Below are 16,870 nucleotides of genomic sequence, written 5' to 3' on the forward strand. Positions count from 1 at the left end.
TTCATCCTCCAATACTGAGAGCTGAAATACTGTGAATATTTTTGGATTAGTATTAAAGACACTGTGCTCATAAAGTTTTCATTGACTTACATTCCTCAGAGTTCTTTATACATTTTCTTGTACCTGTGTGTAATACTTACTAATAGTTGCAACATGGCCTTACCAGGCTTGGTACCCAATGGCTATTTCCCAAGGTTGTCAACTGCATTTTAGGAAATTCCTAGAGATTTAGGGGCTGCGCCTGGGAGGAATGTGGAGAGCGGAGACAGTTCAGGCAAGATGCCACATCCAAGAAAAAGGTTACGTCCTCCAACTCTTCCCCTTCCCTGTGAGGTCAGTTTTAAATTGAAATTTCCCACCTAGCTTTTTTTTTTTCTGCATACGCTCGTGTCCGGGTGGTGTCGCGCTCTCCTGACTCACCGCTGTTTCTTGGGCCTCGGTCGCTCCGGCCAGGAATAAGTCGGTCAGGAAGGTTTCAAGTCGGCCATGGCATTTAAAGATACTGGCAAGGCACCTGTAGAACAGGAAGTAGCAATTCACCGAATCAGAATTACCTTGACAAGCCGGAATGTGAAATCACTTGAGAAAGTCTGTGCAGATCTGATCAGAGGTGCGAAAGAAAAAAACCTAAAAGTGAAAGGACCAGTTCGCATGCCTACTAAGACTCTGCGAATCACTACACGAAAAACACCATGTGGTGAAGGTTCCAAGACTTGGGATCGTTTCCAGATGCGTATTCATAAGCGTCTTATTGATTTGCACAGTCCATCAGAGATTGTCAAGCAGATAACTTCTATCAGTATTGAGCCTGGTGTAGAAGTTGAAGTTACTATTGCTGATGCCTAAATGATTGTCATCGGTTTCAATAAAAGTTAAACTTTAAAAAAAGAAAGAAAAAAAAGTAATTTCCCACCTAGTTCAACTTCCCCATGCCCTTTTCTCCCACTATATTTCAGTATGATGTGTTCTTTGTGTCATACTAACTATTGTTTCTAAATATTTGTCTTGATATAACTGGCTGCTCTCTAGTTATGTCCCAGTCAACCTAAAAATATCTCTCAAAATCTTCAGGTTTTTCTCAGTATTAAGAAGAAAAATTCACCTGTAGGAGGGTACATCCAACAGTAGTCCCATCCCTCTCTCAATCCCAACCAGCCTCTGACCTTTAGTATCTTTACATGTGGCAGGCAACCAGTTTCTCCTCATCTCTGTGGTATCCCATAAAGTCCCTATGGCGTACCATAGGAGAAGTACTAGACCATACAACTTCTGTAGTCACTCTAAGATTTCCTAGAAACTGCCATTTCCTCTAGGGGAACTGGTAATCAGTTACAATTCCAGGACAATGCCGTGCCTCACCTGGAGTTTAGTAACACTGCTACTTCCTGATGCTTCTCCATCATTGTGATATACTTACCAAGGTTCACATCTGTGCCTTGAAGAAAATTGCTTCTGGAAGTTTTAGCATTACTCTTGGCAAAACTGAAGTTAGGTGTGATAAGCTTCATGAATCCTTTGTATTTTCCCATAGCATGCTGATTTAATTGTGACTGGAAGTGGATTGTGTCCTATAAAAATAGTTTTCTAAAACACCTCTGGAAGAAAACAGATAGGGACTAAAGCTGGATGGAGGCAGAACCTGAAACAAGCCATGACATGTTTATTAGACAGTCAAGACATTTACAGTGCAGTCCTCAACAAAGTTACTCTATTCTAAGCCCATGGCAATTATTTGGCTCAGACTGCAATAACTCCTCATGGAACTGCTCTGTGAATATTTGAAGAATAGTGTTGGTAGTAATTTCAAGTATGTTATAGCTCATATTGGTAGAATGCACTTGGCATTTAAATAAAGGTGTGTCAGAGACTTGGGAGGTTGGATTCTTTTTTCCATATTATGGCTGTGTGAGACAAGTAACTTGGGGAAGCAACCAAAATGGGGGAAAAAATGTGGCGCAGAAGGAAATGGTTAACATCCCTTCCCTTTTTCCAATAGTGGCCACAAGTGAAATGACTTGGGAACTACTTAGCCTTTAGTTCATGTGAATTGTCATATTTTAGAGTTTAGCTTTCTCCCCAAGACCTCCTAGAAGAAATTACATTTACTCAGTGAGTGGACACATCTTCTCCCCAGTACATATAAAATGGGAAGGGGAAAAGAGAGCTTTTCTAGAGGCTGATGTTTTATATCATTCTGTCTTAATGGTTGTTTCCCCCCACCCAAGGAAGAAAGGAAGTGATTTCAGAGGAAGAGGCATGTTTGGGGGAGGGGTCAGAAAGTGACATCACAGGAGAAGGTGTGGTTTTGGTGCGGTGTGCTGGAAGTGACATCATCAGAAGGGGTAGAGCTTGGTAAGTGACATCACTTGACCTTTTTCCTGAAAGTGACATCACAGGACATGACATCAGAAAAGTCTCCTGTCTCCACCCCCAAAATCTCCTTTCTCCACCCCAAAGTTCCCAGATATTTCCCAAGTTTGACCTGGCAACTCTATCAGATGAGCCTTAAAGGGAAAGGTATTCCAAAGATGTGAAAAATCCCTATCCCCAGGTGCTGCAGAAGTGGGCTGCTTCTACCACTCGTATACCTAGTACATTGACAGCACCAAGAAGCTAAAAAGGTCTACACAAAGTTAACTGAAGTCAGTGGGGCTTAGAAGGGTTTAAACTCTGCTTCAGATGGCACTGGAATGCAGCTTGAGAATAGCTTTTTTTGTAAAAAAAATGGTTCCCTGAGTTAGGAGCTCTGTGTATGGTGTATTAAAAGTGACCAGTAATGGAACTGGAGGAACAGCTGTTCTTCCTGTGACTGATTAGCCCCTTGTTTAAAAGTGGCAATGTGAAGGATAATGAGCCGTGATTTAGAACTGATGTCTTGATAGAGAAGATAACTGGTTTGGCAAACAGCTCTGTTTTGCTATGACTACTTAACCCCAAGTTGGTTTTTTTCTTCAGATCTGCTGCCTATGAATAATAAACTGAAATGCATGTTTTGGTATAAATACCAGAGTTATGGCGTTATATACTCAAGTATTACAGAATTTGGACAACGCACATTAAATTATAAGGCAAATGACTCAGTGGTAGTGGAATGTCACTGTTTGTTTTAAACAATTATTGAAAATATTGTTCTGGCTGTCTGATTTATGGGCAAAAATCCTAGCTTTTCTTATAGGTAGGGTATATATGGCTCTTAAATAGCAACTTTTCCCCATTTAGAGTGCAGTAGTCATTGAGGTGTGTAAACAGCCTTATTGTATGGTTATTTTGGAAAGATGCAAATTACAGAGTGCTAGCTGTGTTAGTCTGCAGCAACCAAAAAAATACAGTCATGGCATTTTTAAGAATAACAATGTCATAATAGATTCATGGGTGGACTGGGAAGGAAAAAAACGGCCCGGGAAGAGGGTCTCGCCCCCTGCTTGCCCTGGTCCTATCCTCAGCCCACTCTGGCTCCATCCTCCCCCAAAGGATGTAAAAATGACTCGAAATCCAACAAGGATGTTTATCTGGGGTTCAGACTCCTGTAGGTGGTCATCCTGGGCTTGATTTCATGTGAAGAAATGCCCAGTGAACTGTGCAATGCAGCCAGAGGATGCTGCTTTCCATTTCTGTCATCATGGAAGACATTTTTCCAGTAACCATGATCATGGGAATTACTGTTGGCTGGTGTTATACATCCAGATAACATACTTCTGTCAAGTGTGTACCAAAAGAGGGGGGAAATGTGTGACTTAACATCAAGTCTGAATAGAACTTCCATAACTGCTATAGATTTTCCAAATTAGGTCTCTAGATAAAGTATTTTGAAAATGACTTCAAACGTTAAAAAGCCACTATAGGGATATCTTGCAAGAGTAAATCAGATAGCAGACACATGTAATCTTCAATAATTTAAAATTTACTGACTAGTCATTTTAATAAGATTTAGTGAATGGAATAAATATTCCCCCCACCCTGTCCGCAACAGCTGTCAAGATATTGAGCATTAAGGTTTCAGAGAAATGCATACTCCTTTCTGTAGAGAATCTGTTCCAAGTACAATAACCTTCATCTACCTTCCAGCTAATCTACGTTGCATCTGTAGCACTGTAGTCATGGCGACACCACACATCTCCTGTTTCTTCAAGTATGACAGTTGACAGTGTTGCCCTTGAGCTCTTGATGGCTTGGGCACTGTGGTGATGAATGAAACCTGCAACACAGCTCTGGGGAAATCAGCAGTTGTTTGATCAACTGTGTCATCCCTATTAAAGAATGGGTGCTGCACTCTGGGGCTTGCCTGTCCTCAAAGTTCTATTTTATTTTGGAGCCAGAATTTTAAAAAAGAAAACAAAAAAGGGATTGCTACATACTTCTACATGATGTTTGGTGTTGTAATGCATGCACTAAATGTGGAAAGAACCATAGGCATGATGCATCCAATGCTGAAGACTCAGAGATCCATCATGGTGTAATGGTTACGGTGTTGGACAAGATTCTTTTTTTTTAAAAAAAAGCTTTTATTTGTCAATTTCCCACATTAAATACAATTAACCTAAATTTATCCTTATATACATTTGAGTGTATGTCTTCCATACATTATTAATCCATTTGTACAAATGCTCCCATCTTTCAAAATATATATTATCATCTTGAAGTATTAAACTTAACTTATCCATTTCTGCTATTTCTAACAATTTAAATGCTATTTCCTCTCTAGTGGGAAGTTTTTCTTGTTTCCAATACTTAGCTAATAATATTCTGGTGGTCATTAGAATATATATCAGCATATATTTATCCTTTTGCTCATATAACTCCGGAATTATATTTAACAAAGCTATTTCTGGTGACAAAACCACTTCCAAATTCATTATTTCTAATATTATCCTCTGTACCATCCTCCAATAACTATATACTTTTCCACATAGCCACCACATATGGAAAAAGGTTCCCACATTCGTTTTACACTTCCAACAATTTTTGGAGGCCGTTGGGCAACATTTAGCCATTCTATCCGGGGACCAATACCAACTGTGAAATACTTTATAAATATTTTCTTTATAGTTAATGGCTCTCATGTATTTCAAAGATTTCCATATATTCGCCCACTGATCTATATCAATACAATACCCTATATCTTTCATCCAAGTTACCATTGTTGAATTAATTGCTTCATCTTGCAGGTATTCTTCTAGCAACAATTTGTATAGTTTCTGTACCATTTTATCACTTGTTGACAACCACATCTTATCCAATTGCGTTTTTGACTCTTGGAATCCTATTAACACATCTTTGGAGTATCTAGACTGACGTTGCATAGCTTCCCACCAGATTAATTTTATCTTGAGGATGGATAGCAAAGTCTCCTCTGATTTTAGCATATTGTTCTTATCTAGCACAGTACTTCAAAACATTCTCTATCACACATATTTATAAGGGAAGGTTTTATAAATGCTTCTAGCGGAGATACCCATTTTGGTGTTTTTCTATAATATCTTTTTTTTATTTTGTTCCAAATTTGTATTAGGGCACCTCTTACCAAATGATGTCTAAAGTTGGAATGTGTCTTGTCTTTGCCATACCATGCTTAAGCATGCCATCCCATACTAAGGTTTAAGGTTCTAATGTACTTCCAATTTGATAAAACAAATCCGCCCCTTTGTTTTTTACCTTGAAGAATCTTCCATTTGATTCTTGCCTGCTTAGGGTACCAAATGAATTGTTTAATAATTTTATCCATTTCTAAGGAAAAAAATGGACTTTTTCAATATAGGTATATTTTGAGCTAAGAATAGAAATTTTGGTAATATAATCATTTTGATGGTAGCTATTCTACCCATTAAAGATAGCTGTCATTCTTTCCACCATAATAATTCTTTCCTCATTCCTTCAAGTAGCTTATTATAATTATCTGCTATAAGAGTACTGTTCCTATTTGATAATATTATTCCTAAATATTTCACTTTCTTCACTATCTCAATTTCTATTACTTTATGTAGTTCTTGAACTGTATTAGATGTATAGTTTTTAGTTATTATTTTAGTCTTTTTCAGATTAATATTTAATTCTGAAATATATCCATAATCCTGTACGGTTTTTAATAAATGTGTAAAGGATACTATCGGGTTTTCTGCTATGAAGAAAATGTCATCTGCAAAGGCCAATAATTTAAATTCTTCCCCTTTCACTTTAAGTCCTTGTATTTGATCACTTTCTCTTACAATATCATTCAATGTTTCTAGTGCAAAAATAAATAGTAGGGGTGATAAAGGGCAGCCCTGTCATGTTCCCTTCTGTATCTCAATGCTTGGTGACATATCACCATTTATGATTACATTAGCATATTGTGTCTTGTGTATTGCGCGGATCATTGTTAGGAATTGAGTTCCACATTCCCAGATATCCAGTTTTTGAAGAAGAAACTCCCAGGATAGGTTGTTGAAGATCTTTTCCGCATCCAGAAACATTAACACCATTTGTTTCTCTGAATGGTACTCATAATATTCTATAACATTTAGAATTGTCCGCAAATGCTTTTTATTTGTCTTCTTGGCAAAAAACCCGCTTGGTCTTGATGTATTACCAGTGATAGTACTTTCTTTAGTGTTGTCGCTAGGATGTTTGCATGTATTTTATAATCAACATTCAAAAGGGAGATGGGTCTATAGTTTTTAATTTCCTTATCATCTGTGTCTGGTTTATGTATTAAAGTAATTGCTGCTTGGTGCCACGAATTCAGTAAATTCCCAGTTGTTCCAATGTTTTGTAGTAGTTCTTTGAATGGTAAACTGATCTGCTCTTCAAAGTCTTGATATAGTTCTGCAGGCAGACCATCAGGTCCAGGTGCATTTTTCTTCTTCTGTTTTTTGATTGCCTCCACTACTTCACAAATTGAGATTTTTTCATTCAATACGTTCCCATGCTTTTCCTCAAACTTCTTATAGTTTCTTTCTTGGAGATATTTGGTTATTTGTTCACACTTTGGTGTCTCTTTATTTCTTGTAAGCCGTATTTTGGTTTGCCTCTTTGTATTTAAAAAATTTGGTGGAATATCTTTCTTCTTTTTTGGGGACTGTTAAGTCCATTCACATTTATCGATAGAATTTTAAATTTTTTATTTCTTGTCATATTTATTTTTATTTTCTATTTTTTGGATTCTTGTGCTTTGCTCCTGTATCGAAATCTCATAAGTATTTGGGATGGATTTGTTTTTAGTCCTTTTTTTCCTTTCCCCCCTTATTTTTCTGCCTTTTTTCTTGTTCTGGTCTTTCTTCCTCAGTGTCTACATCCAGCTCTTCTTCCTCTTCCTCTTCTTTTTGCCACCCTAGCTCTTCACTGTATTGTTCCAAGAAATTTTCTATTTTGAAAATAGAGTCAATTCTTTGTCTTCTACTACCATACTACCATACTACACCTTCTGGTAGTAGTATGACTTTTTCCAGCCTCAAACTCAGTTTCCTGGTTTGTTGTGTCCCTCCTTGCCTCATTCTCACTCCTCCTCTTTTTTTCTTCTCTCAATTCTGCGTTGCGTTGTGTCACTGCCTCGTCTTGTCACACCTCCAGGCTGCTGTGTCTCTGATTGCCTCGTTGCCGTGTCACCACGTTGATCTCCTTCGCCTCACCTCCACACTTCCTCTTGGTTCACACCGCTGGTCTTTACTTGCTGTGTCAGCGCATCTCCGCGTCATGCTCCCTCACTCCCCTCACCTTGCCTCCGGACTTCTCACCGATGCCACACCTTCCCTCTGCGTCTCCACTCTTCCTTGTGGACCTCGGCACTCAGAACTGCTTTGTCACCAAAATGGACTCCAGCTTCTTAAAAGCGATATTACTCAAAGCACACCACAACCGAAGAAGAGAAAAGGAAAAAATAAAGAAGATTAGCTACTGCTTCGGTACCCACTTCCCTATCTTAATCTTTCGCCCTTTTAAATTCCTTTTCTCCATGTATATTTGGGTTTTACTTTTTTAGTAGCCTTTTTAAAAAAGTTCCCTCCTCCTTTTTTTTGCTGCAGGCGTTACTTAACAACTTAACAAGTAGCCCTAATGTACAACCCACCTTAGAGATACAGAAAGCAACAGAAATAAGATAAGATAATCTTTTCTACTTAGCTTCGTTAGTACTCCTCCTGCGTCATAAATTCTTAGACTCTTTCAGTTCTAATTAGGCTCTGCTGGTGCTCGGCAAAAAAAAACCCCACCTACTGCTTCCCACTTCAGAGACTGCTAAACATTCCAAAAGTTAGCATTCACTCCTGGAAGTTAGCATATAATCTCTCTGCCTTTGTTCTCTGTGAGAGCACTTTGAGGTGCTATAAATCACCTAGGGAACTATAGGTTTATCTGCTGTGAGAAGCACTCTCAGCACACAACCACTCTCGGAACCAGAACTGGAAACTGCTGATCGGTGTTGGACAAAAATCTGTGAGACCCAGGTTCAGATTCCCACTCTGCCATGGAAATTTGTTGGATGACCTTGGAACCCATCAATACTCTTGTCCAAACCTACCTAACAGCACTGTGAGGATAAAATGGAGAAGGGGAGACTGTTGTAAGCCACTTTGTGTCCCCACTGTGGAGAATAGTGGGGTATAAATGAAGTAAAATAAAAATAAATTTAAAAATACCTTCCCAGACTGCACCCTTCCCAGGAACTGCCTCCAAATCTTCAGGAATTTCCCAAGCTGGACCTGGCAACCCTACATGCAGATGTGGTTCTCATTGTCCAGCTCTCATTACCTGAGTGACAGGAGCTGCTTAGCCCAGCCTGTTCTGTATTTTCTTCCTCCATTCTTTTTTTTTTAATGACTGAAGTGTAAGCAACTTGCAGTTCCAACAACGGGGAAGTTGACGACCCTACAAGGACAGAATGGAGGCAGTTTGTAGTAGCACTAGCAACTGATCTATCCTGCTTCTTCCTCCATTCACTCACTTAGAGAGCCCTGCTTCTTACCTTCTGATCTCTGCCTGAGACAATGAGGCCCAAGGCCTCATGGCAGTTTCTTCTCTTTCTGAGCATCTGTACACAATACGTAACATGCTACATGTCTCAGTGGGAGGAATGGAGGATGCCATTTTGTGCCCTTGTACATTGATGTGGACCTGGCGCTCAAGGGCCTTTACTGCAAATTTGGAGTACAGGGATAATCTCTTTGGTGTCATGCCAATACAGAACATCACTTCTGGTGCAAAATGAGAAGTGACATCATCACGATTTATGACTTTTGGGTATATCCTAGAGTGTTGTGCCACCCAATGACATCACTTAAGGTTCGTGCTGGAATTGACGTTGTGCATTGGCATGCTGATGCTGAGACTCTCATTCTCCCTTGACCTATCAGGCTGCAGTGAGGAATGGGGGTCCCAGGCCAGGGGGAGTCCTGCTACAGTGGGAAACCTCGCAGCCCTAGATTTTGTGTCCGGATTTCAATACACAAAGAACAGGACTTCCACTAAATGTTTTATTGTATCTGAAGTGCCATATCACTGGTGCTTTGTGTAGAAGTTATTGGCTAAATGTTAACTTGGTTTAAAAAGAAACATTTTTGGAGCTATCTTTTTAGGGGGGGAAGAGGGATCAAAATTATGTTTCATGGAAGTAAGCAATATCATTGAAAAGAAAACATTCTGGATGCAATATTTTAAAGCAGGTTGGCCTTTTGGTTGCTCAGGGGATCATTATAATAAAACACTTAAACAGTATACTGCTGACTGACAGGTCCATGAGGAGAATGAAAGAGAAAATGAAAGGAATCTTTCAATAAGACCTCAGGAGACATTCTGAAGTACCTGGCTGTCAGCATTTTGAATCAAATGAAGTAGCTGCACTGTTAGTTTCTACTGAAAAAGAATATATACCATGGCAAATTTAAGTTGCTATTGTTTAAAGGAGCTTCACAGATTATTTAGCAATCCATTCTAATGACCCTTAAGAGTTTTTCTGAATAGAACTATTTTTAAGTAAGACTATTCAATGGACATTTATGTATGTTTTAGTCCCAGATTGTATAGCCAGTCCTATACAAATAGAAGAAAGGGGCAACAAAGCAGAAGACAGAGAATAAAGAGAAAACAAGAACAGGCACCCCAAAACAAAAATATAGCCCTTTGTGTTTTGAGGTCACTCTACCAGGAGTAAGTACTGTTTGTTTCTGAGGGCCATATTTCGTTTGTTTTTAGTTTAGTTAGTTCATTTTTATCCTGTTCAGGGGTGGCATACATAGTATTCACCTCCTCCATTATATCCTCACAATAACTCTGTGAGGAAATAGAACAACTGTCCCAAGGTTATTCAGTGAGCTTCAAGGGACAGTAGGGATTTGAATCTGGTCTAACACCCTAACCACTACACTAAATGGGCCCTCATGCAGTATTGCTAACTCCGTGAGAAAAAACTACCTGCTGTTTCCAGTTGTAGCCTACAACTAGGGAGACCAGGTCTCCCAGCCCCCCTTTGTGTTGCTTGCCAGCCCAGGGAAAATGTTTTTAAAAACTACATCACACCAATGGCATTAATAGATCAAGATAGGTGGTCATGTTAGTCTGACTGTAGTAGTAGAAAAGAGCAAGAGTCCAGTAGCACCTTAAAGACTAACAGATCTGAAAAAGATCTAACAGATTGGAAGAAGTGAGCAATGACTCATGAAACCTCAAAAGCTGCCAAAAATTCAGTTAGTCTTTAAGGTGCTACTGGACTCTTGCTCTTTTCTATTGCAATGGTGTTAATGTTACTTCTGAAAAATACCCAGAAGTAATGTTATGTCACCGGCATGATGCTGACATGATGCTCTAGGATTCAGGCAAAATTCTATGCCCCCCCCCTCTGTGGTCCTTAGACCCTTTCTATCCCACTGGTTGCCAGCCTACTATCCAGAGGTATCCTTTGAACATGGAAACTCCATGGCTAAAAACCATTGACAATACTTGTCTCTCTAATGGCTGCCACCACTCTGGGATAGGTCTCCTCAGGAGGGCCCAGAGCACCCACCCAACTTCCTTTATCCACTCCTTTTCCAACAGGTTCCACCCTGTAAGTGACCAAATGGGGCATGAGGACCCAGGCAGAGTAACAACGTCTATGAAAGAGGAATAATAACAGTTGTAATTCAAGTACTATGCCAGATAATGAGAACAGAAAAGGCAGGTACACGAACAAAATAAAACAACCTAACACATCTATCTAGACTGTTCCTAGCTGTCTCTGGGTGATTGTCTTCAAGCTAATTCACCCCTTCTGAGGCCCCGGTCACACAGGCCAGATAATCTGCAGGGGAATGGAGGCTTTTAGCTGCGGAGAAAAAAGAAGTGCAATAGTGCAATCTCATGTTCCCCCACGGCTCCGGCCTCTGGCCGTCAGCAGCCAATCAGACTAGCGAGGCAACACAGCAAAAACGCAGCAGGACCGTGTTTGTGCGTATGCACCCGACACGGACGGCTGCTGGATGTGACTGACTACCAGCGCGTCTCCATTCAGATGCCCACCCGCGCCATGTAGTAACTGGAAAATACTATGTCAAAGCAGGTAGTTTTTAACTCAGCGTTTTCCATGGGAAGCCACGGGTTGGCCGCAGGTGCGCTCCACTTGCCAGATGTGGCGGTGTGATCACGCCCGAATAATCTGCCCACCACTCGTGGCTTTCCCACATCTACTTCCGCGTGTGAACGAGGCCTGAATAAGGAATACCTCCATCTGAAGCAGCCTCTCCTCAGCTCTGCTCCCTAGGAGTGAATAGGGTTGCCAAATGTGCCCGGGGGGCGGGGAGTCCCCCGCTTCGGAGCCCCGATTTCCGCCCCGGTGGAATCGGGGCCCGGGGGAACCCCGCCCCTGAAGCTGCGTCACCAGCGGTGACGCAGCCACACTGCTGACGTTGGGGGAGTGGCTGAGCTCGTCGCGGGGGGAACCATATGTTTTCCTCCCAACGAGCTCGGCCACGCCCCCAACGTCAGCAACGTCTGACATCACTTCCGGACATGGAACAAACATGAAATTAAGCAAACTCCGGAGCAAGACAGAAGACAGGAGGGCCTGGCGTGATGTGGCCCATGGGGTCGCGAAGAGTCGAACTCAACTGTGCGACTGAACAACAACAACAAATCCTAAATAATATAGTGTCATCTACACGTTTACTCTCCGTCCTCCCAATATATTAATGTTACAGCTCTCCCCCACCCTTTTATTAATGTTATAGCATTGTGCACAATACTGATCCAGAACTTGTTGCTGTGTCTTCAGCAATTTGTTCCTGACATTCCTTTTTTGTTTGCCTTACTAAATAACATTTGTTTTGCCAGAGTGGTGGCTTCTTTTTATCTTGGTTTGAACAAATGTTCACCTTTTAAACAAAGTTGTCTTCTGTATCTTCTCTGCTGCAGTTAGCATGCAGTCCTGTAGAGAATTACTCCAATCTAAGCCCATTGATCTCAGTGTTCTTAGAGTGGAATAATTCTTTATAGGATTACACTGTCACAATGCAGTTGTAAGCAGGGTAACAGTCTGCTAAATCCATTGAAGTTTGGGATCGTACTGTAGTACATCCTGTTGGATTCATTCATACTCTTCCTAATCTGGAGCATATATTTAATATAGATTCCTAATCTGGAGCATGTTACAGCAGTTTTAAATATTATTTATTATTTTATTACTTAATTCAATTTATACCCCGCTCTCCCCATCAAGGCAGGCTCAGGGCGGCTTACATAAAAGTACATACATAAATACATTTAAAACCATTCATTAAAACATCCATAAACCACCAGGCCTCCTGAAATATTATATTTTCCTGTTTTTTTTACATTTCAAATTATTTTAAGCTAAAGTCTTAATTAAAAACACATACACACACAATCTGACATTAAATGTTGTTTTCATTATTCACTCACATATATGATACCATAGGTTTTGTCTTCCAAGTTAATAAACAGGAAGTCTAGGAATAAGCATTTGTCTTTCCTAGAACTTGACCATCATACAGGAGGAAAAACAATGCATCCATTTTTAATTTCAGGTGCTGTTTTCCATTTGAGATTGGCCATACGGTGATGCAATAGTAGTCCTTGCCTATGAGGCATGGGGCACTTCGTAATGATATATGTAAGAAACACAATTCCATGAATGCAACATTTTAATTTCTATCTATTTATTTTATTTAGAAAATTTGTGTGTTGTCTCTGCAGACCTGCTTGAGGTGACTCTCGAGTAAAATAATAAAACCAAGCAAAGATGACAATAAAACCAACAAATCATGCTGATAAAACAAATCATGACAATAAAAACAAAGCAATAATATAAGCTGAGATCAATAAAAATAATTAAGGCCAAGTCAGTACACCCCCCCAAAAAAAGTCTCCACGGATGTGCACAAGCACCCAACGGAGCATGCGCATACTTTAGTTTTGTTTAAAAAAACACCACAACCCCATTTGCCCCGCGGCCCAACTTCTTTGCAGCGCCGCAGGATTGCCCTGTGATCGGCACCTCCCCCCTTACCACGGGACCTTCACGGGACGTCTGCTCGTGCAACCACGCATTATTTTGCCCCGGGGAAACAGCCACGCTTCCCCCCCCCCGCATTTTCCGGCCCGTATGACCGGGGCCTGTCTACAGCAAACTTGTGTCTGTGTACAGCAAAAGTATTAAATAAATAAGTGAGCATTTTCTCAGCTATGGCTAGATTTGCTCAGCTATGGCTATATACACATTTATAATAATTGAACAGTGGCTGAGTTTGAGAAGCCAGCTGGCAGAAATTCTGAGGTCAGAAGCAGTGATGGGCTGGTGTGACAATCTTTGCAGACCCCACTCCCATTTTTGTGAGAGATTCAAAAGCATAATCATATTTATGACAAGTTGCATCGCCCTAGTACAGTTACTTATAACATTTATGCTGTACTTATATATATGCTGTGGTTCCATGAAGAATCAGGAGTAGCAGTTGGAAATCCCAACCAACACACAACAGTTTTCCCCTCCAGGATTTTCTAAGGGGCCTAAGAAGGCTCATTCCCCCTCTACACTTTTCATCTTTAACTGACATCCATCTCCTCTCAGTATTCCATCCTTTCCACCCGTGAGTTTGGAACCACAGTGAATTGCAGAACTCCATATGCCCCTAGCAGGGGTCTTGTTGTAGAAAAAGAGCTGCCGGAGCTCATTAGCATAACTCATTAGCATAACTTATTTGCATATGCCACGCCCCCTGACATCACCGGAAGTGACAGAAGGCCACACCCCCTGACATCACCGGAAGTGTGTCAGAAGGCCCGGCTACTTACCCTCCTGCTTCATCCTCATTCCCAAACGGAATGAGGATCGAAGCAGAGGGCGGGGTAAAGAAGGGGGCGGGGCTTCACCACATGACCGCCCCGCCCCCTAGAGGTTCTCTTCCGGAGCTCCATACCTGAGAGCTCCCCCCCGACTAGAGCCCTGGCCCCTAGAGAGCTGCAATTTTTGCTGCTTTTTGGAAAGACTTGCTGCTAGTGCGCACACATATATAGCTAGGACTATTCCTCTGGCCTTTCTTTGCATGCATGCTGGGAAAGGCCGCAGGATGGTGTGGACAGGAATCCTTTTTAGCATAGGCAGATTCAGAGAGGCTGACTCCTTCTGATCCTACCACATGACTTTGATGTTATGTAATTTACTGCTGCATCATGGGATTGAATGTCTGAAGACCAGTGTTCTAGAGCACATTTAGACCTCATGGTGCCTTTTCATTTGCCTTTGATTTTATGAAGTAATATTTTCCTGCGTGCCTGGGAAGTTCCCCAAGTATGTTCTCTCTGTTTTACAAAAAACCCGAGGCCTGTGAGAGAAAACACAAGAGAATTTTGAAATCCCACTGACCTTTCAAACTTTCACCCTCTAGTATTTTCTGAACTCTCAGGAGCTTCAGTAGGACAATTCCTCTCTGCCTCTCTCTTTAGTTGACCCTTGGCTATTCTTAACATTTCATCCCTGTTGGAAAATAGTCCTCATCAGGCCATTTTTTAGTTGTTTTCTCCCCCCCCCCCCCAGTTAATTTAGAATAATATTTTTCCACTCATGAGGATGGAGTCCTCCAGTTAAGCACAGAACCCTACATAGTCTGGGCCAGACTTGCCAAGTCTCCCACTTTGTCAGGAGATCTCTTGCCAAGCCCTTTCTGCTGTTGCTTAAACAGGTAGTGGAAGGGAAATGGCAGGAGAAACTGTGTGTGTGTGGGGGGAATCATCATTGTCCTGAATCCGTCACATCACTTTTGGTGCCAACCAGAACTGAGGTCATCATATGTTGCTATGCTCAAGAATTTTCCCCAAACTCTATGGTTATTTGACCTCCCAAAATGTGAGTCTCCCTCCTGCTGGCAAGCTTGTACAGCTCTCATTTTCCACACAGGGACCAGCCACTTTTGTATATGAAATACTGCAAAAATCACACTTTCTCATCTATATCTTGCCAGTTGCCTCAGAGATGGGAAGATATCTGCTGTAAATCGAAGACCATTGTTTTTGTTCTAACATGAGTTCAAATCAATATGCAGTACTGTCTTCTAAAGTTACTTTGTTCATTGCTTTAATGTATGTCACCTTGTAATCATTTCTTTCTTATGTCTTCTCTGTCAAATTGAACGCCTAATTATCACCTTCTTGAGTGTAGTGGCGCTTGTGCCTACACTTTGGCTCTCCTCTCCCACATTGTCTTCTGAAGCTGTTTGTTGTCACTTGATTTTGCTACCCACCAGGGCTTGGGGTACAATCTTCTTACTTTTCAGACATAACTGCTGTATTCCCACGGTTTTCCTGAAAGCCGGCCTCGTGATTCTTCAGATTAAGCTTCTGTTGTTCTTAGATTTACTCAAACTCTCCTCTTTATTAATCATATCATGCTTGTGTGGGGAAAAATTAGAACAAAATATGCACCCCAGTCATTTCTACATTTGTTTTCTTTTAGCATTCTCTTCTAGGGTTGTAATCATGGCCTCCGGGAGATGGGAGAGGTGGAAACTTAGAGTTAGGTGGGGGAGCAATTGATATCCCTGGTGCAATGACATCATTTCCAGTGCAACCCAAAGTGATGTCATCACATCAGAGACAATGATGTAGCATTTGACCATTGAGTTTGGGGCAATGCTGGAGCATCACTTGATGTAACAACATCATTTTCATGTTGTGCCAGAAGTTTCATCACCATGTTGGGAACACTAGTCATGCCCCTTCTATTTGTTGGGCATTTTCCTCCTGCCTCCCAGCAGACCGGCCAGCAGTAGTGGGGGAAGGTGAGATATCTCCCTCCAGCAGCAGTAATATGGAATCCGAGTTCCTTCCCACAACTATAGTCATGACACACATTATTTCTGCAGCAACACAGAAAAAGAGACAGCCCTACCACTTGTTCTAAACAAAGTGTAATAAGGATGAAAGCAATGCATAGGCTAATGGCAATATACATGCATATGGATAAGGGATAGCCATGGAAAGTAGTTTTTTAAAAATGCTTGGCAGTTTCTTAAAAGTCTTAAATTCACAAGTACATTTCATTATTTATTTAGAATATTTTTGTCCTGTCTCTCCAGCCAGTCTTACCCAAGATAGTTAACAATGAAAGTTTAAAAAAACCCCAAAAATCCTGGTAATTTCAGTAACTACAAAATATACAGTGTGATGTCACTGCATTACAAGTTTCTTACTGAGACCAATGAAGTTGAGCAGAGGCAAGAAATGTGTTGTGCAATACCTGTTATAAGGAAGAGGAACAGAAAAACCCAGGCTGATATTACAGCCACATTCACACTTCATAACATCTAATTGCGGTATGAACTGCCCATTGTAAATTAAAGAAATCACTAGCCATCCACTTTGCTGCCTGGTATTTCTCTGCTTTAAGTTTCTGTAATTACTTGACATTTCTGGA

The 16,870-nt window shown here is 40.9% G+C and overlaps 1 protein-coding gene across 1 annotated transcript; it reads left to right on the forward strand.

Annotated features, from left to right (window-relative positions):
- The first annotated feature begins 382 nt into the window (after window positions 1-382).
- On the forward strand, window positions 383-875 carry LOC107107940 (40S ribosomal protein S20). The gene has a single exon (XM_015408306.1). The coding sequence runs from the start codon at window positions 487-489 to the stop codon at window positions 844-846; it is 360 nt and encodes a 119-aa protein (XP_015263792.1). The 5' UTR covers window positions 383-486; the 3' UTR covers window positions 847-875.
- The last annotated feature ends 15,995 nt before the right edge of the window (window positions 876-16,870 follow it).

This window comes from Gekko japonicus, unplaced genomic scaffold, assembly GCF_001447785.1.
Source record: "Gekko japonicus isolate JY-2015 unplaced genomic scaffold, Gekko_japonicus_V1.1 scaffold417, whole genome shotgun sequence".
In the NCBI taxonomy this organism is placed as follows: Eukaryota; Metazoa; Chordata; class Lepidosauria; order Squamata; family Gekkonidae; genus Gekko; species Gekko japonicus.